We start from the raw sequence: 26107 nt of genomic DNA on the forward strand, positions 1-26107 counted from the left end.
GCCATATGGCTCTAGTACATGATCCACAATGTATAACTGCCCTCCTCCAAGGAGGAGTTACCAGTATGTTGGAGAGCTATATTAAACAGTCATTCATGCTAAAAGAAATAAATACTTGAGACAGAAAGCCAGAGGAATTGAAGATGGGATCCAAAAACATTGCTAAGGAACTGTAGAAAACCAAGAAATAGATTCAAGAACATTCCGAGTTGAAGAGCCAACAAAAGAAGACTTGAACTAACTACTCAGTGAAAAACAAATAATAAAATATGTGTGGAGACTGGTTGCAAGAAGGGATCTGGGTTTTATAAACCACTAGGTTATTTTTTGGCTAAGAAAAAAAAGACTCATTCAAAAAAGCTTACTTGGACTTAAACTGAGGAGAGGAGGATGTTCTGGTATGTGCAGAGAAAAAAAGTTTTAGACCACAAGAATTAAAATCAGACCGAGTCAACAAACTAGCAGCACAAGTCCCTGTGCCTACTGAAAATGCTAAGTATCATGTGTCAGTGGCTTCAGCTGTGTGTCTCTTGGCTGATCCAAAGTGTCATCATGCATGAGAGTGATAACCATTAAGAACTAAGCAGTTCCAGGGCTCGCAGCATCTATGTTTCAGTTCTTGCAAGTACTGAAAGGATCCAGAAGAAATGTCACTTGCAAACAAGAGAAACAATTTTTAAACACTCATTCAAGCTTGACTGTGCTTTCTGAGATGCCCCTTCCAACATATGGAGATTACAGAATTAAAGATAGAGGCAGCATCCAAGTGAGGAATAGCAATGTACTAATTCCAAATCTCTGTAGTGAGGAACCTTTTCTTTCACTGCCAGTACCAGATGCCAAACAGACAATCTGGACACTAAATCCAGATAAATCTAAGATAACAGGTTAAAGCCAAGCAGCTGCAATACAACTTCCCTGCATGCCATTCCTAACACTACTACTGTCATGGCTGAGCAGCTCAGTTTTTGTGCTTCCTCAGTTCCTGTCCCCCCTGAGGATTGCCAAGCCCCTCTGACAAAGGTACCAGTTTTATAACATGGGCAAACAGCCACAAAGCAGGGCTTTGAACACCCTGCATGGTTTCAAAGAGATTGACATGTAGCTATAATTTTCAAGCCATAACAGCAGTCTGAATAAGGCTGGATTTGAGCCAACACCTTTGAAGGTAAATATCTCCCTTGGGCTATCCAGTGTTTACATGCTGTCCTCAAAAGTAACTGTGATGCTTTATACTTCTTCCCTTGTCAGACAAGTTAAGGAAAAAAAAATTATAAACACAGTGTGATGGAATCATCAGAGGATATGCATTGCCACTCAGAGCTCCAGCAAGGATCACACTTCATGAGGCCAAGTATCTCATAAGATACAGTAGTTTCCTGTGGGACTGCATATCAGACACATACATTGTCTGCATTTCAGATCACAGGGAGGTGCAAATGCCAAAATGGATGGTCCTTCAAAAGATCCCCAGACTCTGCTTGTACTTTAAACATCTCTCACTCTCTTTATTCATGCCCCAAGTAACTATTTAAACCACATTTGCACTCTCTAGAAAATCCCAGTATCGCTATCACCAGGGTCCTGCTCTGTTTTCCAGGTGACCTGGGGAATGCTGGCTGAAGGGAAGCTGCTATCTGCAGTGTCAAACACTCCTCCTACCATGAGCTCACACTTTTTTTTGCAGAACCAGACATGACAGGCTGTGGGCTGGGCTGGATAAGCAGAATGAAGCTACACTTCATCTAAGCTGCAGGGCTTAAATCAGGAGTGGATGCTACAATACCACATGTGCTGCTCTAGCCACCATCAGGACCAAATGTCTAAAATCAGACAGCCAAAGGTACTGAGAGCAGTTGTTCTTTAAATTCTGTTTACTTATTCTGCTTTCTGTATAACTAATTCCTCAACTAAATGCTCTAAAACTCACCCTCATGTATCCTACTGAGGCCAGAAATACTTTTTCACCTCTTGATTATTCTTATTTTAAAATCTCATCAGGTTTCTTTGCTTTCTTTCCCCAAATATCCACTAGGAGTTGCAATTTTCCATTTTGAACTCTGTATTTTTATATCTTAGTCAATGTTCTTACTCAAATGAACATCAGCTATGGAAAAACATGATTTCCAGTGACAACATGTAAAAACCTCTATGCTGATACCAGTTTAACCAGCCTAGCTGCTGCTCTGTCATTTATTTTGCTGAGGAGTTACCTGTGTTCAGAGAAACACAAACATCTAACCACTAAAAATGCAGAACAAAGGTTGTAAATCAGCTCCTTTTAATCTTGAGCTGTTATCACTGCTGAAGAATTGACATTACTTACCTCCACCACACGTCACTGTGCAGGGGAAGAACTCTGTCTGTCTCCATTGGTGACTGATGGGTTGATAGAAGAAGAACTGAACCACACTCTCTTTTGATCCAGAGTACCTGGTCTGAAGAAATTTCCATTACAACACACATGTACACTGCACTCAGCTGCTCATGCCATTTCAAAACAGAGTTCATGCATAATAGCAGTGCAGGCTAAGACAAAAAACTTCTAGAAAGTTTAGAGTAGTCATCAAATTTAAGTTCCCAATAGCCAAATATTTGAATGTGCTTTGTTTTTTCAAATTATTCAAGGCATTAATGTGACCATTTGATTATCTATCCTCAAATAGCGAAGTTCTTATCTGTATTCTTTTGGTTTATCTCTTTGTTAATAAAAATTTTGAAATTTACTGCAGAAAGAAGTCTAAAAGTGATCCAAGCACAATGTCAGGCAAGTCTAGCTGCACATGGTACTGGAGATGCAAAAGGAAAACAACTGAAATCCTATTTCTACAATGTGCAGGTAATGACATGCAGTCTGATAATACTGAAACTTCTGTCACTTCCAATGGCAAAGTGTATGAGTGCCTTCCTTTGGAAGTCAAATTCTGATATGCTCCTACTTATATCTTAATGTGTGATGCAAGCCACTGGTTTGTGTTCTGGACAGAAAAAAATTTAAAATGACTGGAAATGGTCAGTGGCTGGATGAGCAGTGTCTGAGGGAGATTGGAGGTGCTGCTGGAAGCAGTGCTCAGGTTCAGTAGGTGGCAGTCTGCAATTGGATTAGCACTGCACAGGGTCACACTGTGACTCTTCCAGCAGTATTTAAAACAAAAATCCTGCCCATTTTTACCATTAAAGATCCTGTGGTAATTTCCATCACAATAAAGACATTAATCACATAACATTTTAATTTATTTGGATTTTCTTGGCATAAATGATCTCTAGACTGTAATTAGGATTTCTTACTTGCTAGCTAAAAGATTTTGTTGTGTTGCTACAAGCTGATGGACAGCCACCACTGTGTTGCCTGTACTTGCAATAACCTTGTAGATTTGTACATTCACACACCCCACCTTGATAATGAAATCTGCTCCAAGAGGCCCCTGGATCTTTATGATTTCCCTGTCTGTGCTCTTCTGAAATTCAACAGTTGTATTTTCAATGACAAATGTTCCAGGGGCATTGAAACTGTGCTCTCCCTTTTCTCCTTGTAGTGTTTTTGACTCTATAACTAAAGAAGAAACGTGTAATTAGTAAACTTAAACAGGTTTTTGCTTTCAAGAAAATCAGAAAGTAATGTTTACAACTTTGCCTTGCAAGTACCAGCTGCATATGTGCAGTAAAAACACACCCAGAGAATCTGTGAGAATATGAACTGCTTCAGATTATAGGCTGATAGATAATTGCAAGACAAGTCAATACAGGAATATCTGTCTGAACACACTATTCTTTCATACCAGAAGCACTTCTGAGACAGTTTTTCCTACACCAAGTGCTCTGTAACACTTGATATAAGCAATAGCTTGAGCAGGGAAAGCTGAAAGAAACTCAAAATTGATAGAATCAATATAGAGAAAAATACCTCATACTTCCATGCAACTCAAAAGCCAAGCAATCTGAGCAATCAGTCTCCAGAGAAGCCTGAACGGTGCCAAACCCACCTGACACTCACCTCAATACCTGACTCACTGCCCCAAGATCCCTAACTCAGCTCTGAGCATTTCCCAAGGGAGGAAGGAGCAGGGCCAGGAGGTGGGCAGCTGCAGAGACGGCCCTTCCCACAACAGCTGGCGATGAAAACCCTTTCTGAATCGTTCTCCACTCCTTGGAAACAGATTAAACTAACAGCCCACAGCCTCCAGAAGACAGATGAAGCATTTTAAGATTAAATCACTTCCAGAAAGCTGACTGAACTGTAAGTGGACAAAGCTAAAGGAAGATATTCATAACCAAGGTAGAATTCTGGGCTCTGTGTAGTACAGCACACAGGCACAGCAAAATGCATGACTTGAAATACCCTGGTCTGGTTACAATCTACCAGAGCACTGCATGAGAAAAGCATGAATCTCAGATGAGCTCAGGCCAAGCTAAAAGGAATCTTTTGATGAGCTATAAATACCCTCTTTCTCCCACTACCTTGCCTTTTTTGGTACTTTAAACAAAGTTACCTAAGTCAGGCTAGATCATTTAGGTTAAAAGCATCTGGTTTTACCTGCACTGAAAACATACTGTGAATGCTGAAACCCATCATTAACTGTTTTCTTCCTTCATATTTTTTAAACAAATATGCATTCTGGAGCACCCCAACAAAGAGAATAAAGAAATTATAGAATTAATTAAATTCCTTGAAAACATACCACCATTATCCCAAGCTTCTAAGCATTAGGTTCCACTGTGCTCCTAGGTATAACAAAGATCACATACATGGCTGGAAGGAAGTTTCAGGAAGGATTTGTTTCTAGGAAATGACTTTATGTTAATCACAGGGTATGAATCTGGTGGTGAATAAAATGTACTTTGTCAAAGAGAAAACATAAATCTCTGGGAATCAGTGTGCCCCACTGTCCAATACATTTCCATTAGGAACAAATAGATATCAACTAATCCCAGAAAAAAGAAGGATTTACATGATTATTACATATTTCTGTTTGTCACTTTTATGGAAGTGTCCTTTCCTGATTGCATTACAAAATAACCCTTTAAAATATATGGAACTCAGAATTCTTGGATTAAGCTTCTGCAAGCCTTGATTCCAAACTTCATGTTTAAATGACAAACTTACTGCTTGATCACAAACACTGCTTAAAAGTAAGTAACAGTGACTGTTACTCTTTCATTTTTTTAATTATGTGTAAAATCAAATCTTAAGTACTTCCAACTCCAAATAAATTCAGTAAGATGCTCAGGAGTACAGGACCCTCTTGAAACTAGCATTTAAGGCATCACAATCCAGCTGGTGCAAAAAGATGATGAAAATTTTTATTTGGTGACCTCAGCTGCATTTCTGAACAGTCTTTTTACTACTTTTTCAATTAAAAAAAACATTTTGGATGTTTTTCCAAGAAGAAACCAAGAATACTGTTCAGCAACCAACAAGACAGTAACTCCAGAGAGCTGACACATTCACCTTAGAGCTACACTTGATGTGGATGCAAATAATGTGTTTATTTGCAAGGTGCAGCTATGGAGCCATGGCCTGTGTCTCTGGAGGTGACACCATTGAAGGCCAGAACTGCTGCTCAGATTTGTCCTGTGTCACACAGGGAGATGAGGAGATATTCCACAGCACAATGGATTACATCTGGTGCAATGCATTCTTGTGACCCCAAGCACTTGGTGTATTTAACACATAACATAACATAATGATGCTTATTGGGGAGGAATTCCTCCCTCAAAAACTGTTCATTTATTGATTTCAGAGAAGAAACTGAGAACACAGGTTTGATCAGCTGGTTTCATGACAAGAAAAGAATTCACCAAATGTTTCTTTGTTCTGCAGCATCCTGTTATACTAAAGACCTGAGAAGTTTGACTTCAGGAGTAAGCTTCCCCATCCTAAATCAATTCCTTGAGATTCCAGGTGTGTCGCATGGACAGGGAATTCTCTTGAGTGCTCACCTGTTTCTGTGCCTAGCAGGACAATCACCAGTGCCAATGACCTGTAACAATTTGTGTTTAATTACTTTCCCTCCCTTGACAAAAGTGGCAAATGCCTTGCCCAGCTGTGGGCAGCATCCCCCCATTGTCCTGGTGGCAGGAAGGAGCAGGGCAGCGAGGCACAGAAAACCCTCTGCAGGTTCCTCCCTGTGCATGAAGGAGTTCCCAGGGAAGCTGCTCCTGCTCCCAGTGCAATAAAGAACAAGCATGGTGCTGCCCAAAAGCTGCTTCTTTTCTGTGATTCATTTGTAGGTAGCACAAAACCAAAACATTCATCTCAAAATGCAAGAAAAGCAACACCGCACTCCTCAGAGCATCTGTCAAAGGCAGAGCAGTGCACAAACCCACTGCTAAAGGCTGTACATGATGCAAATCTCTGTGAGCAAAGAAAAAATTGACAAAAAGAAAAACATTTCAGTTCCTTTCAGTAACGTTTAACCTCCCTAAGTTCACGAACTCAGTTATCTAGCATTAGCCACTTGTAAAAATATTAGCTTCTGGTTTTCCTGTTTCTTCTGCTGGAGGATTAATTTCAGGGAACTTTCAGTCTTACTTTTGATTCTAATGCTCTTAAAACAACTACTAGAAAAGCCATGATACAGTCCAAATCAAAAACAAAGCTAACACAATGAAACATTTTATTCAGACCCATTTTTGTGCTAATTACTTGGTTATTTTCCACCAAATCTTTCACCAAACCCTAGCAGGCAGAAATACAGGGGGGCCATATTTGTTAAAAACCCAAAGTTGCATGATGATCAATCTGCTGCCTGTTTAAGTGCCCAGAAACACAAACAAAACACTTATTCTAATCAGTTGCAAAGAAAAGCAGTCCTTGCTCAAACACTAACTGCAGGTTGCAAAACAATGCTCAGAGCATTTGTTTCAAATCTGTTATGTGCTACATCTCCAACCACATTTCCATTTTTGATTAGTCCAGCAGCTGTGCTTTCCTGGAACAAGACCAGATCATAAACCGAAGATGAAGCCCCACTGAACACATGATAAAGGGAAAAGTGCCAGACACTCCAAAGTGCTCTTCAAGTTTTTGCTATTGCTGCTGACTCCACTTGAAGGACAAATATATACTGGCAACAGGAGGCAGTATAAAACTTTAACAATAAGTAGTCCCTGCCTCACCTGTTAAATTCAACTCATGGCAAGCCAGGAAAAACATCTCTGACAAATGGAACCTGTAATAGTAGATTTTTTTTTTTTTTTTTTTTGAATTCTGGCTTTAATTCTACCAGCACACCCACACAAAAGTTGATGAATTTGCAGCAAGGGATCATTTGGTATTTTCTGTTAAGTGACAAACACCCAGCAACACGTACAGTGGGAGGGTGGAGAAGCACCTCTGGGGTATCAGCTCTTGGAGACCTGGCTATGAAGCCAGAAGCAATTCTCACTTCCCTCCCCACAACAACTCTCAGTCGTTCTTTACCTCTGCAATTTTAATTTTAGGTAAAAAATGTCTAAATCCTTGCAGATTTGCAAACAGATGTGCTGGTGGAAGTGGTTAAGGGAACATTTCTCAATTCCTGTCCAGCTAGAGAGTGAACTAACAAAGGTGATGCCAAGCCACAGCTTCTTTAGAGAACCACCCTGGGTAGGAAGCCAGGAGCACTCTGTACTCAGTTACTGACCTGCTGCTGCATTCCTCAGGAGCTTTCCAGAAATCCCCCAAGAGCCACTCAATCTAGTACTTTTTCCTCATACAAAGCTGAAACAACAACTTCCTTCTGCAGAACTACTTAAGAAAGTCCAAGAGTCCTGACCTGAACTGGTCAGAATCACTCCTTCACACATCCCCTCAACAGTTTTAAAGGAATATTATTTATTTCAATATAAATTCAGCTTTGTACTTTTTTAAATATAAGTAGTATATCTAGAAGTTATTGTCACTCTGGAGCTGTTCTGAAGAGAGAGTTTTATTTCAGTTTTTTTCTTTGAAAGAATTTGACAATATATTTTGGAAAATCAAACAAACTGATGAGCAATTTTCAAATAAAAAGTATTTTTTACTTCTGTTTACATATCTCAGACCTGAAGTTCTTTTTATTTCTATCATCCAGACTATATCTGGATGAAAAAATTGTTCAAAGTTAAATGAATAGTTTATCTCATTGCTTGGTATTCACTTACCATTGAACTGAAACCATCAATTCTCTGGGCAAACTAGGCCTACAGATAAGGAAGTTGCTATAAATACTGCCATCAGCCTTATAAGAAAATATTGGAAACAATTGTCTTACAGAAGAACAAACTGTTTCTCATTGGTGGTATGCAATGACTAAAAGAATTACATGGAAGCAAGACTTCTGTAGTTGTTCACCCAACTGCATTTGGAACTAGATCACTTGTCAGAGGCTTCAACAGAAATCTGGTGCTGAGTTGTGCAAGGGTTGTTGGTTCCACACATAATCCTCTGCAAGGTTTTTTTTTTTGTGTGTTTTAAGAGTATACTGTATTTGAGATGCCTTATGTTGGTTTAAATGGAAGGAATAGAAACCACCTGCATGTATTCTATTTCTCTTTACCAAGTAAACTTTCCACTGCTCTCTAGGACTATCTCCAGGCTGGATGTTAAAGATGGGAAGAGGAATCAAGGTATCAAGGTCATGATCTTACCCATATTTTCCAAAGTTTGGATGAGTTCAGATACAAGGTTCTGTTTTTATCTTCTGCCTATGTATAAATAGATAAAACATTCAGTCATACCAAGGTGTGCTGGTCCTTTCAGGGTGATTCTCACACTGCGACTCCCATGTGGTACAGCAATCACAGTTTCTTCCCCTACAAATATTAAAGAACTGGTTTAGAAATTATCTTTCATCAGGGAATTTGTATGTCACATAATTAGACTGAAAACCCTCAAATGTGTCTAAGAAAATATTTGACAGCTTTCACAGTTTTTCTATTAAAAATAATATGTTATTTTATTAAGTACAGTGTACTGAGTCTGTTTTATATGTCATGCAACTATTAAGACCTATAAATGGACTTGTAAATCTTGCTTTCTCTTGGAAAATAATTTGCTATTAACAATAACAACTGAAATGTCAGTAGTGTATTAGGAACATATTTGCACTCTGTTGTCCTAGTTGTATTTTCTAATCACTGAATTGACATAAGGAATCTGCTAAGTAGTCCTTCCCCCTTACAAAAAACCTGCAGCTGTTCAGTCTCATTTTGCCCACACCTCATTTCCTGCTGCAGGTCACAACTTTAATAAGTGGCAGGACTTACAGGAAATAAATCATCTACTTAACACTAACCCTTAACCAATTACAGACTAGTTAAGAGCAAATGTATAATAGCTATAAGGTATATGTTATAAGGGCGTCTGCATCTAACTTACCATATAAGATCATTTCTTCCAGTAAGAGGCTCAATTTAAAATGAACTATAAACCAAACCAGCCCCCAACAGGACATATCAATACAAAACAGCTTTTGGCTGCCTGAAGGGCCTCTCCATATATAAATGTGCAACACACTTACTTCAGTGCATTTTACAAAGGCGGAAAGTTATTACTTCTCATTTCAAATGGAGGAAATCTGTGATTTGCCCAAGCAAACCAAGTTACCAGTCAAACCAACACGCTAGAGACCCTCATGCCAACAAAAGCAGTGCTCTCAGGAAAGGGATATCCACAGGGATATCCACAAAAGGGAGAGAGCAGCATCCCAGGAGCTGTCACCCATTTCCATCATGGCCCAACTGCATCCCTTCTGCAAGGCAGCCCCTGCCACACGTGCCCTGTGCAGCTGCACCCTGCACAAGATGCTCTGCTTGGTGATGAAACTAATGCACATTCAGTGGCTGCTGCAGAGGAAGTTCCTTTTTGCAGATTCAAAAAGTAATGTGTGTTGAAAGTCAGTGATACACCAGCTCCAGAATCACCCATAAAATATTTAGAGGAAGAATAGTTGAGTTTAGTTTTAACTAAAAAAATAGTCTAAAAAGGTTTCTTTCCACTTCAAACGGGACCCCTTTATAGTAGATGCTAAATTATCAGCTTCTGGTTTACATCTCCTTAGCATAAGTATGATTTCCTGCCAAATGTTCAGAATACTTCAAGCAAATACTGCAATTATTTTTTCTGAAATAAACACCTTCTTATGTTACAGTTTTTATATCGTCAATTTCTAGGAAGGACATTAAAATATAACAATTTATTTTGGATGTAATAAAATATGAGCTTTATTAATTTCATTCTTGTGTATTCCACCAGAGTGAAAAATACTACAGTAAAACAATAATACAACTAAGGAGTCCTGGAAAAAACATTAACTACCGAACCACTTAATATCTTTTTGCATCTTGGTTTTTCATCAGAGGAATTGCTAAAGATAGCCAGGAGGTAGTGGGTGTGTATATCTTTAAAGTAAGGAAATAACTACTGAATTCACATGTGCTCAACAGTATTTGAGAGAAAGCAGGTTTGAGGGGCCCACCTGTGCTTACTTGGTTGGGAATTAAATCCCATCCTGATAACAACCAAGGTCAGACACAGCACAAAACCTCCATAAAGTCAGACGATGGCCAGTTCAGAATGCATGACCTGCTGCTCTGAAGTGGAGCTGAGGGCAGCCCCTGCTGCAGGGCCACAGGCTGGCTTTGCAGATGTGCACAGATGTGCAGCACTGCTCCTTGGAGAGCAGCAGGGTCGATCTGCTGAGCTCCCTGCACCTCCCCACAGGCAGACCCTGCAGATCCCTTTCCAGGATGCCTCACATTCCTTTTGCAGTACTACAGACATTCCACCCTCACCCAAGCACTCTCTGATATGGTCCAAAAGTCTCATGGGGGTGCTAAATTTGGTGTTTCTCTGCAGCAGAGACAATATTAGCAGAAAGTGTTTTATTTGCATTAGGGATGGCTGAGCTCACCGCCGCAGCAGCAGGCAGCCTCTGCAGCCCACAGACCTGTCAAGAAGTCTGACAGCAGGAGATTTTTGTAACCTGACTGAGATAATCATGACCTAGGGCAGTCTTTCCTTGAGATGAAATAAATTACAGGAAAAAATAAATGTGGGATTTTTGGACTTCTGAACAGAGATGAGGGTTTGGAAGATATGGGACAGAACTGACCATAAGGGTCAGTTCTTTCTCCTAAGGACAGTTTTGAAACAATAGTTAAGGTTGTCCAGATCTGCCTCCTAAAAATTATATATTCCAAAGGTTTCTGGTTCTCAGTTGAATGTAATTCATATTCTTAAAGAAACACAAGGCTCTGTAAACCCATTTAACACAGTTATGCTGTACATTTCCTATTAAATCAGTAGGGTCCACACTGCTAAAAGCAGTGAACTCTTACAAAAACATGAGGGGAAATTGCTACCCTGAAATCCATACCGAGAATTTTTGATTAAATTTTTTTTCCCCCTTACAGTATTTCTTTGAAAGTTAATTGCTGACCTTTGTCTAAAGATGAAAACCTTAAAAACTTGTCACCTTAAAAACTGAGAAGCAGGTGAGATATTGTCTCTCTATTCTAGCACTGCTTTCAGGACAGGCATTCCCAGCAGCACATGGAGCCATCTCCCTCCACTCTCACCCAGAGACTCTCTCAGGAAATGTGTGCACACAACACAGCACTTGCTGATTAAGCTCCTGGATTACTTTTACTTCAGATGTCAAGGTTTGATCCTGTTTCTATGGTGTTAATGTGGATTTAGATTTTGGATCTCAATGAGAGCAAGATCAGACTCCCTGCTATGGTAAGACTGGGAGCTAATCCCCAGGATCAAAATAAAGGAGCCACATTCCTAAACTCAATCCAATTCAGCAGGTTTTATTTATTTTTCCATGTGGGCCATGGTGGACCCATTTACTGTTTCACATATGGGCCAGTTGGGATTTTTCCCCTCTCTCCTCTTATAGCAGGCCAGAGGTTTATTTCGGGTCTATAAAATGACTTTCTTTCTATGTATTTGCTCAGAACTTATTTGCTGGCTCCCTGGTTCTGATTGAAGACCTTTGTGCTCTCAAAATACAAAGAGGAACAACTGCAGCACACAGGAACTAAAAATCTCAAAATATTTGGAACCTTATTGCAGTGGCTTCCCTCATCCACTCTGGCATCAGGCATAATTCCAGAAGGCATTTCTGCTGGGCTTTGTGCTGACCTGCCTAATGAAAGCAAACCCAAATACATGCACTGGAGAAAACATAAGAGACATGCAGTAAACAGCCCCTCAAGAGAATGGATCTTAAGGAAATGCAGTACAAAATGAGTCATGAAATAGCCAATGTTCTTACTAAGAAATTGCTTCAAGACAAAAGGGACCATGAAAGTACAGAAGGAGGCTTCATACTATCTGTAACAGCCTCAAGTAAACCAAGCAAAGTAAAGGGATGTCTAAACTGAACCAGTTGGTGCTGAAGACCCAGAATCCACACCGCAAAATTGCAGGTGCCTTGTTGGGACTAATTCTAGTCTGATTCCATGGACTGGATATCTTATAGCTGCTGGAGAACATCAGGTGCTTTTCTGGGACACATCTTCTGGTTTAGCTTCATCCAAAAAATTCCAATTTATGCTTTCCAAGACCACTCTGTGATGTGAACTGATGACCAGTATGTTAGGATCATGATGAAATTTGCTTGAAAAAACATGCTCCTTATCCATACTGGAACACTAATGCATTGGCATCCTATCCCTCCCCACACACAGCTTTCCTGCCAGACCAGTCCCAATTCCCTCTTCTGGCTCTACAGATAGTTGATTTTTCCTCTTCCTCTCCAAGTGTTTTTGACTCCATCTCCCACCCAGATTCCTTATCTAATCTCAGTCTTCTCTTCCTCTTTCCTTGACTCAGTGTGTCTGTACAGCCAGTCCCAAAACCTCCACCCACCTTCTCACATCTGCCTTTCCTTCACTGCATGAACTAATGGCAAATATTCCTGTTTAGCTCATCTCATCTTTCCCTCTTCTCATGTGATCTCATCACTCCCTGTCATAACTCTGATGCTCAGGATATTGGAAGCTCTCCACAAAATCTCTTCTGAATGCTTGAATGTGAGGTAGGAGGCATCACAGAGCTCATCCTGTGGCACCTGGTCCACACTGCAGTAAAGCAGAAAGTAAGAGTAAGCTCAAGGAAAACATTTAATAGCTTATTTCTGGAAGAGCAACACGTTAATGTATTCTAAGGAGGCTCCACACATGCAATCTGTTTGCAGTCAGGACTTGTAACAAGCTAGAGAACACTTAAAAGGACAAGTTTTCAGAAATTTCAGCCATTAACATCCTAGAAGATTCCACTGAAATTGCGGGAAAAGGTTGGGGATTTTTTGTAAAGGTTGTAGTAAAATATGTGTTGATGTTCACAGACATTGCAAAAGACTTATCCATGACCAGAAGATCATTGCCTGCCAAATTTCAAATCCCTGATCTGTGATCAAGTCCAACAATGGGGGGATTTTAAGACATATTAAATAAAAGGTTTCAAGAATGTTTTGACAGTGGGAAACAACATGTTTTTCTCTTCTGTGTCCTTGGAATATGCTGAGCTGTTTTGGCTGAATTTTCTCCAAAACACATAGCACCTGGCATGAGAAGTTACTGACACAACTGTCTAATTTTGGAAAATAACCCTTCATATAAAATGAGGTATCAAGCAACCTTGACAATTGGGGTTGCTAGCTCCATGTATATTTATTTCAAAGAGGGAAAAATAACGTGAGGCAAGAAGCTGTCATAAAGTTGAGCTGGCTGATGACACAGAAGAGGGAGCTGTGCCAAAGGTCACTATTTAGATAAATGACCAAAGTGAAATTGGGTTTTTGGTTAAGCATGCTTGGGGATGATGGCATACATCATGTGAGAGGAAGGGACCAATGGTATATTACAAAGTGCCATAGGAAATAAAGCACATGGCAAAAGGAAATTCAAGCAGTTACAAAGCCATCACCAGTGAAAGCTTTTATAAGATGCTCTTCAGCAAAACCTTAAGAAAGGCAAATCTTGCAAGTATCTTGTAGTTTGGGAATCAAATAAAACCAGATTGGGACAAGTCCACACCTTCAACTTCACCCCCCGCTGAACCAGCACCTTGTCTTCTGTGTTGGTATCAGGACCAGAACATTTTTCTACCATTTCTGCCAACAATGGTGCAGAAAGGAGATATGAGGGCCCAATCCTACCATTTTTCCATGTGCACAAAGCGCAGTAGAGTTAATGGGAGTTCCATGCATTTAGTACTAGAAACTTCAGGCTCATGATATCTCATTTCCCAGTGGGATGGTACATTTTACAACCTATTACACTTTTTGTTTGAATATCGTTAGTCAAACCTTTAATCATTTTACCAGAATGTTAGAATCTGGCTTGCTGACAGAAGTTTAACTTACTTTGTCTTTCAGAGGCAATTAAGTGTTAGTGGAAAAAATAAACTTTTGAAATAATTGTTCCTTTCATATTTGCAAAACAGTAAGCTCCCTATCACTGCTGTTTAACTTTCTGATCAAAGACATTAATTTAATGTAAAAACATACAAAAAAGATAATAAAACAAAATTAGTCCTTCATGAGAAATCATTTGCTATCAATGCCTAAATTTCTTTGTTTTAAAATAAGGGCTAAGATAACCAAGCACTTCATTTTCCCTTATGCTTTTTTTAAATACTAAAATCTTTGGCTCTTGCTTTCCCTTCCAATTTTTTAATTTGCTTCATTGAACAGTAAAATTTACATCCTGCTCACAGCCTTAAGCTCCATCTTAAATACATTTCTGTCATGTGTCGATATTTTCTCAACACTATTCTGAAAGCTTCCAAATGACTCTTTGGAAGATAATGTGCCTCCCTCCACTGACATTTTACCACAAAGAAAGGATGGCTTTATTTCCACATTTCATTCACACACAGGATGATTATATGGAACTCATTGCATAGTGCTGAACAACTTGACCCAAAATATATTTTGGCACCATCACAATAACCAAGAAAAACATCAAGTTCTGAATTTAGTATCATGTGGATTGTTTAGCTTATGCCAGTGGTAATTCATTCATATCATCCAGCCTACTGCAGTGCAAGATAAACCCAAAACTTGGCAAAACTGACATCTTTCCTCAGAACAGTCTTTCTTGGTCTTTAATTTTAAAGGGCTCTTAAGGAGACACTGAGTTATAACAGAGGAAACAATGAACTATAGGCATTCTTCAGAACCTTCAAGGCAATGGGAGACCTTCCACCAAGTGATGTCAGCTCTAGACAGCTCTTACCTGAGCCAGAACACCACAAGTGAAATTAATATTTTCTGTCATAAAATGACAGTTTCAAAACCAGATCCCTTTTACCACTTTGTTTTTACTGTACTTCCATCCTAAGCAGCAATTAAATGTGAAACTTTTTATTTCACTTATCATGAGCTATCCAATCACAGTCACCAATCCATAAAGTTTATTTGGGCTGCCTTAGAACCAGCTATGGTGTCCCCAGGGATCATCCTTCCCCAGGAGAATATCTGGTGCTGTAAAGCTGGAATAAACAACACAAACATCTTCAATTCCAGCTGACCTTCGCATCAGAAAGGGAAAAAGCTATTTTGTGCATATATATCCCTATATATCTGTATCTATCTAGAGACACAAAACAACTACAACTTGGAGGCTACAAAAGTATTTGCTTTACAAGTGCTTGATCTATGATGATCAGAAGTTCTGAGTCTTTGATATGGCAAATGAATAAAAAGTGGCCCCCCATGAAAATTCTTTTTCAGCTCATTGTAAGCATTCAAGGCATTTTCTCCCTCTTTCATGATGAAAAATTTTATAAATTACTGAACTACACTCTCCCATCAATAAAAAACACCTTTAGTCAAAGCAAGGCAAAGGCTAACACTGATAGACCATCTAATACGTAAAAAAAGGCTCTTTGGCTTGTGGAAAATTATCCTTTTAAAAGTCACTGCCACACAACCAGGCACTTTTTGATTTAGATTATCTTTGCTATACACATGTATTGAATTGCAGAAATTATGCTCTTGCACAGTGGTGCCCAACACCCTTCCAGGCCAGTCAAGGCACCACACAGCAAAGCAATGAGCATTGGGATAACAAATAAACTACTCCAAGTTACATCCAAACTGAAGCATACTGCAAACAGAGGCATTGAAAAACCCATGGGAATTAGTTATATATACTGCAATAAGATTTTAGCCTGATTCATTAGACAAAGCTCTTTCAAAATCAGTGCGTAAGTGAAATCTTTGCAGGCTGAAATACAACAGTATTAAAACATAGGCAGCTGTCAGAGGCAGGGGCTTCATCCATTAAAAAGAAAACCTGGTTGCATTTGAACTTTGAGCACTGACTTCAAGAGCACCCTTCTATCTAGTGACTTTGCAGGAAGGTAATTACCCCAAAGGCCCCATCTCTATGTGACAAATACACAATGTGAGTTCAGAAAAAGAAAAAATTATGTGAGGCAACTATTCATATGATAAATACATGGGACATGTGCTGTGAGATTCCAGGGGGCATCATCTGTGAGGGTGGAGAGCACCAGTGTCAGAGGGGAGTCTTTGGAAAACTTTGCCTGCATATCAAAATAGCCAGACTCTTCAGATTCCAGTAAAGGGTCTAATTCCAATTTTTCCCTTCCTCTTTTATATATTGTATTTATATATTATATTTTATATTTCAAATATTACTGAGACCTACAGACTTACTCCCAGTAAGATGTTCATTATTTTGAGAAAGCATGGTGGAAATTGAGTCAAACACACAAAAAAGAGATGGAAGCATCAGTCCCTTTCACTTTGTGCTTTTTGTGCAATACAAGTAGTAACTTCCCTCTGAAGTCCAACTGTCTTTGGACATCACAAAAAAACCCACAAACAACAACAACAACAAAATTTTAAAAAATCAAAGTTAATTTGAAAACCAGGGACTTACAAGCACAGGCCTCTGTTTCCATAAAACCATCTATAAGATGTTTCCATGGATTGCTGCAGCATCACATATACTGCAACATGAGGATACCCTCTAAAATAAGATGTGCATCTTGATGGTTATTCCTGATAGAATGAATTGAGTAGCTCTATTAAAAAAAAAAAAAATGCATATCTCAAATTCTTTCCTAGCTGTATCCTAATGTGTGGCATCCCTCACGGAATTTCAGCAGACTAATCTAGCACAGACTTCAGAATAAGCAGCTTTGCAAAACTGCAAACAAGTATCTGGCTAAGAGGTCACTGCAATATACACGCTGATATACAAGAAGAAAACACAGTCAAGGATAAATCACCACAGGATCAATTTGCAACCTACTTTTTTCTGGTGAGACGTGTGCCTTAGCCTGTCCCCTCACCAGCCTGCACGTGGAGCCATCTCCTGCACAGATCCCACAGTTGTCTTCCTTGGCGTTGCTCCCGAGCTGCCGATCGCAGCCCACCGCCTGCCAACATCAACAGCACAGTCACAAGGAGGGCAGAGCTGCAGCAGACATGCTCAGGTTTCTGGAATTTTATTTATTATGTTATCCTTTTGATTTTATGAGTTGGCCTCATTCTATCAAAGCATATCTTGCCATTTAGGGTTTTAAAAGCATGCTGTCATTTCCATGATTTTAATGATGAACCACAACAACTGATATATGAAGCTATTCAAGCATAGGAAATACATGAATCTGTTTCCCACTACTTATGTGAATGAATACCATTGAGCATTATTCTTTCCAAGACAAGGCATAGCTAAGTTATTTACAATTTGGTTTTCATCACCTGTTTAATTATGTCTGAGAAAGGATAAATGCAATTAAATAATCCAAGTTAAAAATTTAAAGGGTACTCAGCCCTCAGCTTCATGGACAGGGAGTTGAGGGCAGTGCTAACATTCTAGTGTCTTGGCCATCCAGAATTTAACTGGCACTTGTGTAGATCTATTTGCCATTTACATCAATATCAATTACATACACATTTGTTAACCAGCTTTTAAAAAACTTGGACGATTCACTTCTCACCTTTGGATTTTTTTCTGGATTATGAATATAAGACCCATTCTATAAAACTTTCCAAAGATTATTATAAAAACACCCAAACTTAAAACCCTGCCAAAAATTCAAAAAGCAATTAAAAAAAAAAACCCTGTCAACTGAAAATCCTCAAATTATAATGAAAACATTTTTCCAGGTTTTTCTTTTTCTGCCATATCAGTCAACTCCACAAGAAAGATGGGAGTGAGAATGGAAAGACAAAGAATACACAAAAATTGACTGAAAGCAGCTTCCTGATGAATGGAAGAAAAATATTTGGCGTCACCTATGTTACTCTTTATCATTTCATAAAAGAATCTTTCAGGGAATACCAAATGCTGAACAATGTGGTAAAAAGCTGATCTCCAGCTTCAAGTTTTCTCAAGCCAGCCTACCTGGCTCTTACATTCGCATACCCCTGAGAAGGGCAGCTAATTTGTCATGGGTGTATGTATATTTAACAAAAATCCAAACTGACAAACGGATAAAAAACCTTCTGGGAACTCAGAGTTAAAAGCAGTGCTAGAATTCTGAAGCTGGCCAGCACACGCCTCTTCCTATATAAAAATGCTTGGAAGGGGCAGCTCAGCTGCCAAGATCCTGGACCTGTGCTGTGCCAGAGCTGACACACGATCCCCTCGGAGAGGTGAGGATCCAGTCCACACGTAAGAGGCAGGGCTGAGTCAACACACACACACACACAGACACACAAATCACACACATCCACTGCCAAACACGGAGAAACGCAATCTCAAAGTTTCACATGTCTGTGGAAAAAAAAACAAAGCAGCCCCACCTCCCCCTTCAGCCCCTTTCCCTTATTTTCCCAATTCCTTACAGCCTGAATTCCCTTTAGAGGAGGGCATCAGTGGGGACAGTTTACAGTCCTTTACTTGAGAGACCTGCAGGGAAGGCATCTCCTCCCCAAGGGCTTCAGATTTTCCAGAGAAATCGACATTAGCAGCAGGAAATTATTTTATTCCTGCAATTGAAGGGGTCCTTAATTCTAGCCCAGCAAGGAATTAATTTTAAACATAAATAAGGCACTTAACACTAACAGTAAATCATTTGGGTTTTAACAAAAACTTAGTTGTAAAAATAAAGCAAATACACACGTGTGAACTCAGACCATCTCAGAACAGGTGCTTATTTACCACACAGGAGGCATGTGGGAACACTGTGCTGTAATTTAGGCATGGATTACAGATTAAAGGATTTGCACCTGAAGTTGTCCTTAGAATTAGCTCTGGGCTCCTTATTGACACCCAGAAAAACATAAAAAGGTTGTAAGCAAATGACTATAAACAAGTCTATCTTCACATTTTATAAACAATTAACATTGAGAAATGAATGAAAGCATCATTTAAGAAACAGAAACTGACTGGGCCACTCTGTGAATCAGAAAGCAGATGAAACTTTATGGGATATAGTAATAATGTTCTTCACAGACACATTTGCCTCAGCATTGACAACTCTTTCAGTTCCCAGCTCCACAACAGAATTTCTTTTCTGACCCTTGAAAATTCCTGTGCTTTTCCATTCCAAACCATGGAAGAGATCTAACTGCAGAACCCCAGCTGACAGAGTTGTTGCATGAATTAATCTCCTAAATATTGTGAAGCATGCAGATGGTGCAGTGATGGAGACCACACCAGAGGCTGAGAGAGTCTATATTTCTATTTGGAAGACTTCTAAAGTTATCACTGTTCTCCACTGATCCTCCTGCCCTTATTCACATAAAGATACTAGTAGAACATGGAGGTAAGTTGTAAGTTAATCTTTCCACAGATATATCTAATACATCCCTGTTTCATACTGAAGTCTCCTTTTCTATATATTAAAAAACCATTTATTCACTCATCAATTAATTTCAAAGGAAAAAATAAGCTGCATATTGCAACACCCTGTGTGGAAAAGTGCTATTTTTCTTAGTTTAAGCTTTTGTATATTTGCAGGCTGCAGATGCTGCAGGTCTTTAGTGGGAGGAGGGCACTGAGCAAGCAGAGCAGGACCAGCCCATTAGAGCCCAACATGACGATAACAAACATCCAGCCTGGGCTCTTCCACACAGCCCCTGTGAAAACAAACTCCCACTGGGTGTAACAAAAATCACACAACTGTGCAAACACAAGGCATTATTGTGTCCTACACAGAATGTACAAAAAGATAATCAGCACGGCAGCATGCTTTGGAGGGCTGTTTCATATAGTATTATTGCTTATTTTTTAATAACACAGAAATGCCACAGAAATAAGACAGGAGTGCTAGCTGCAAGGGACCTGGATGTGGGAAAAGGTTTACAGCTCCCCTGACAGCAGAGGTGGTGTGTTCAGCTAGAGGCATTCACCCTCTGCAGATTTCCTTCCCACATTATGTTTACATCAGCTGTTACAAATATGAATAACAAGCAATGATATCTGGGAACACAATTTAGAAAACAACTCGAATTATAATCACAATAACTTCGACTTGAAGTGAGCATAGAATCCCAGATTTTGTTTAACATGAGGGACCCAAAAATTTCACAGGTTTTTAAGTGACAAGCCACAAATTAAGAGCTAATTCAAAAAGGAATTTTAATAAGTGAACTCTGGGATGGGACATATTTCATACCTCAGAGTCTAGAGCCAGCCTTTTTTATCTGTTTGCAAACCCTTGATCAGGTATGCCTCAGGTGAGCTGAACAGCCACAGATCTCACCAGAAGAGGCAGCTGTAAGGCACAGCCTTGGAAACAGGTTCTCAAAAGCATATGGCATTGTGACAAAAAATATTATGAATTTAAGGTATTCTTATTTCAGCCAATAACTACCAAAGAGGAAAAAAAAGTGTTCGATGAAACATTTTGAAGACAGTAAATTTGGTTATTTGCAAATAAAGCTGCAACAAGGACAAGAAAATGATAAATGGCAGCAGCCTTCCTCCACCCCAGCCAGCCAAAGAGGCTGATGATTTTCACAATTAAGGCATTTTGTGGGATTAATTTACCCCACATTGCTTGCTGTTTACAGAGCAAAGGGATCAGCTGTAAATATTACAGGCAGACTGGGAAAACATCTGCAGGCTTTTAGGGCATAGTCAGAAATAATATTAGGTGATTTTAACATAGGCTGAATTAATGAAACAACTGATAACACAAACTGTGTAATGGAAGGGTTGGGATCCAGTGAATTTAAGAAATTTGTAATAATAAATATCATCATCCCAAAAAATGATACAGGTACTGTAATGACCAGGTTGTAATTGAGCTCCTCAGACAGCAAGGAGAGTATTCACCAATATGTAACAAAACAAATAGCAAGTAAAAATTTAATATAAGAAGAGTATTGAGGAAATGTGCAGTTTGTGAATTTATAAAATTGTCCATGGTGGGGTACAAATTAATTTGGATATGGCAGGATTCTTTTCAGAAACAGGCCTCCAATCCATTAATATTTTTGGACAGAACCTGAATAAGTTACTTGTCTGTTCTCTCAAAGGGGGGGAAAAAAAAGAAAGATGAAAAAGAGCTATACAGTTTACAGCATTATGTATAGTTTTCTCACAAGCAGCTCAGATAGAAAGCATCTGGTTAAGCAGTGAACAAAACCCCTCATCTGCTCCAACAAACCTTAGCATGGCAGTGCTGTTGTGAAAGACAATCCTGAAGGGTGTTAAATACTTTGGAGCATGCTTAGAATAGTTCATGTAGGTTCAGAAAGGCAAAGGAAGAGCAAAAGGTCAGGGTATAAAATACAGCAATATGGATGAAAGAGAAGAATGAAATCGCTGCTGATATATTAAACGTGACTATGGAACATTAAAAATATTTTGGCAAATGTGAATCCAAAAATCACTCAGAAGCTCATGTAAAGCTGTTTCTTTAGGTCATATTCAATTAGTAGTGTTTCAGCTGAGGAATTGGACTCAAACAAAGAAATTAATGTAGCATGTTAATTTTGATTTGTGAAGGTCCAAGAATAATCTGTTAAATTCAAAAGGCTTCCTTTGTTAAGATGTTTATAATTAAGTATGATAAGAAAATTGAAAGGACTGCAAGATGACAGAATTTTAACTGAAATTCCAATACAGTAAAAAAGCACCATAGTGAAAAACAAGGCAAATCCCATCCACACCCTCCCTCCATCCTTTCAGAGACTTCTCTTAATAAGTAAAAATACAAACATGGACTAGAAGTGCAGAATCTGATAAAGAATTAAGTTTCAAAATTTCAACATTTGTTTGTTATACCATTGCTTCAGCCATCCTAAATTCAATTTCAATTATTCAAGTTTTCTGGAATGCCAATGACTCAAGATTATATACATCAAAAAAATAAGCTGAAGATAAACATACACTTTACAAAATAAAAATATTTATTTCAGAGATGAGTAAAACCAGACATCTCTGTATAACAAGCATCATGTAAGTGTTAAGTGTCAATATTAGTATCAAAAGCATGAAATCATATCCAGCAGTATAGATAATTATAAATAATATTTCTCTTTCAAAATGAGCTTTCCCCCTTCTAGGGCCCTCTGGAGCCAAAGATCCAGGTATAGCCAGAAAAAACAAATATTCTGAGTTCTCCTTATAGAAGCAGCCACAAAAGAATAAATCACTGCAATTTTTATTTGCGACAGATACATAAATTCTATGAAACATTAAAACTGAAGCTGCACTAGTGTCATTATTTTTCTATCTACCATGTCTTAGACCAAGCTCTTTAGCAGACATGGCATTTAAATATTCAGCAATGTATTTGTTAAATACTATATAATTTCCTAGTTTGACTAAGAAATTTATTATTGATACAGACTCTCATTTATCAGTGATTCCATTAAAAATATTAGGCAAGCTTCTATTTTGCAGTGTTCTGTGTTTGCTTGAGGGACTGGCAGCTCGGTGTCAGGGAGTAATACCCTTTATTAATGGGATTTGATTTAACAGTATGAAAACAGAAAATCAATTCAACTATATCTCAATACGACATAATTACCACCCCTCTACAGCTGCTGAGCAAACGCCTCAGGTGTCAGGAAAACCCAGGTGAAGGCTACTCTGGGTACATTTCTATTCACGTGCTGCCAGGGGCCTGGCTCTTCCAAAGGATGCACAGAATGTGTACTCCAGGAACAATCTGCAATTGGAATTTCAGCTACAACATAGAGATGGCATTCACTGAAAATCAGCTGAAGCAGAAAACCCAGCAAATCATTTATGGGGAAGTACCCAATGTGCTTAAAATGCCAAAGAGCTGCTGTGCTTCTGCTGAGCACGGAACTGCACTGCAGAATGCACAACTGGAGACAATAATTGTACTTCTCACAAGAATGTGATAGAACTGCTGCACAGGAGATCCTTCCCTTCAAGGGCTGAACTGTCTGTAATTATCTCAGTACATGTTGCCCAGTGGTTCTTATTTTAAAACTGGCCAGCAGCAGATCTGAAGGGTGGCAAAGGCTTTGTGTCCCAGGTGCAAGTGCCTTTCACTGCCTTTAAAATTTGTCAGGACTTGCAAAATATAGTGTGAAAATAAACTATTAAACCAAGCATATCCAACTTAGTGATCTGACTGCCCAGCCACCAGGATAGCAGTATTTGGACTTCTTGAAAGCAAATTATTTATTTCAGGCTTACAAGAGATGAGAACTAAGATAAAAATAGAAGAACATTACATACTTCTAAAGGTTAACAGCATTGTTCAAAATACAAGATAACCTCCAAATTACTTTTGACAAAAATGCCTTCTCCAAGTTTTTGACTTGACTAAGAAATGATGTTTTATTTCAGTATTTACTAGTAAAGGAAGAAAACAGTGAAAAACCCTTACATGCTCAAAAAGACAAATCTCTATTTCAGTTTATTAGAATCACTCAATAGGGAAAATTAAAGTCCTTTGGGTATTGCTCAGAGAAAAGAGATTTCTATTTCCAGAGATATAGACACTCACAAAATCCAAAACTCAGAGAAATACAGGTTGTGTTTCATGGCACAGTTGCATGTGCTATGACAGTACACAGATCTCATTGCATCAATGTCAGATATTTGCTGCATCTTCCCCTGCTCTACTTGTCTGAGCACAGAATCCAGCACAGGCAGATGTCAGAACTGACTGCATGCACACAACAAATAACTAATTTTAAATATGGCTATGGGAATTCATTGTAATAAAAACGAATTTAAAAACTGTCATGTGAAAATCCTGCTCTCCCTTGGTCAATATTTTCCACGTCTCTTTGCCCTGCTGTAAAACCTTGCTGTCATTCAAAGCCCGTTTATTCATGGACTTTGCAATCTCTGCTCTCATCCTTCACTGCATGATAGCTTCAGCCTGCACTTTATTCCTACACAGATAAAATATGTCCCCAGAGAGCACATAAAGAAAAAAGCTCCCACTGTCTCTTTCCCATGCTCATCATCCACAAGTAATTGATTCTGACAAGCAGAGGGAGAGATACCAGAACATCCCTCCAATTAAGCAACTTCTTTTTTTTTTTTTTAATTTACTTTAAAAGTAGTGTGGAATCTTAGCTTTCAAGCAGGGCTGTCAAGCCCAAGTTTATCCTCACTGAGGACTTATCTTGGTCTAAAGTCTGATGGCTTTATCTGAGCCATGATTTTCTTCTCCCATGGTCCTGTCCCACAACTCTTCAGTTATGTCTGAGCTAACAAAGGCCTGATTGTGGCACGGGTTCCCACATCTCTGGAATCAAACCAGCCCAGGACAGTAGCAGCCCAGACAGGCTGACACAGGCTTCAGCATGTGCTAATTAACAGAATAAAGCCCCTCCAGGCTCAGGACATCAGGGAACTCCCCAGCCCATGAAGCTGCATCCCAGCTGCCCAGGTGAATGGGCAGCAGCCGTGCTGGGAGGGGGAAAACTTCCTCTGATTGAGGATTTTCAGTTCCTCACAGGTAAGAAATCAGGCAGCAAAGGCAAAGTGTCTCAAAATGCAAACCTCAGAATGGAGGTGCAAAATAAGTCAGAATGATGGGCACGAGGAGACGCTCCACGATGCTCAAATTCCTGAGCCATCCATACAGAGGAAAAGAATGTAAAGCAATAAAAAAGCCCCCAGAAAATAAAAAAATACAGTGCATAAAATTCACTGCATACTAAAGGGCTCCTAAAAGGACTTTCCACATATTTCTGCTGACATTTTATATCTGAAGGCAAGAGGCTAAAGAGTGTTCCACAACTCTGTAAATCCACTTCCATCAAATAAAACAAAGTGCTTCCAAAACCTTTAACTCTTACTACAGGATCTGTCACATGCTAGAGGAGCTGAGAGATTATAGGACCACCCAGCAGGAGCAAGTACCCTTTTCCACATGGTCTCCATATAAAAAAACACACATACACACAGCCAGAGGATAGGACACAAACTCCCAGTGAGCTTCTTGTTTGTGAGAACGCTTTCAAACAAGAAATCAGTATATGAAATCAAATTACTTTGCTCCTTTTCTGGCTGGGTTCAGCCAAATCTGCCTTGCTTGGTGAAGTTAGCCCTGGGGGATTTGAAGGTTACTAAGGCTCTACTTCAAGATGGCACCCAAATAATGAGTTTTTTCTGCTATCACTACTGACTTGATTTAGGTCCTTGCTAGGCTGGGAAGTAAAGTCACATTTGCACTCAGCTCACTAAAACAAAACAAAATTTGCAGTGAATCACTTATGACCAAAGAGGTACAGATAAGACACTGGAGATCAGAAAAAACCCACTACTCATCTGACAAGAAAGGATAAACTTCCACAGTAAGAAATCCCTATGGAGACCATTCTCCATAAGAAACAGTAGGAGAGAGAATAAGATAAGACCTGAAAAGAAACACCAGTTTCTAGCAGAAGGGGGAAACTGCAAAAGAAAAACAAGTGATCCCAAAAACCTCTTCAGTATCTGAGAGTATCCCATTATTACCTGCAGTGTCTGAGAACATTCTGTCATTATTTATTTACAAAAGCCCAACACTGAGTTGCCAACAATGTCATCACAAGGAAACCACTACACCAAGGTGAGCAGGGACATTCAAAGGGGCAGGAGCAGCCCTTGAAGGGTGACTCCATGGTCTGGGCAGTGCCAAGAGCTTCCACAGACGAGAACCCAGCCCCTGAGGCTTGGGAGGGTGACACTGACAGGACACCAGGACGTGGCAGCCCCT

The 26107-nt window shown here is 39.3% G+C and overlaps 1 protein-coding gene across 1 annotated transcript in view; it reads right to left on the bottom strand.

Moving 5' to 3' along the window:
- Positions 1–26107, bottom strand: part of ADAMTSL3 (ADAMTS like 3) — a 165463-nt gene that overhangs the window by 53803 nt on the left and 85553 nt on the right. The window contains exons 6-9 of the mRNA XM_054272627.1: positions 17263–17389; positions 8701–8775; positions 3396–3553; positions 2327–2438 (exon numbers count right to left, since the gene is read on the bottom strand). Of these exons, the coding sequence (XP_054128602.1) occupies positions 2327–2438; positions 3396–3553; positions 8701–8775; positions 17263–17389 (472 nt within the window). The remainder of the gene's footprint in view (positions 1–2326; positions 2439–3395; positions 3554–8700; positions 8776–17262; positions 17390–26107) is intronic.

The sequence above is a fragment of the Melozone crissalis genome, unplaced genomic scaffold (assembly GCF_028551555.1).
Source record: "Melozone crissalis strain CALT ecotype California unplaced genomic scaffold, PUWL_Pcris_2 ptg000014l_1, whole genome shotgun sequence".
NCBI lineage: Eukaryota > Metazoa > Chordata > Aves > Passeriformes > Passerellidae > Melozone > Melozone crissalis.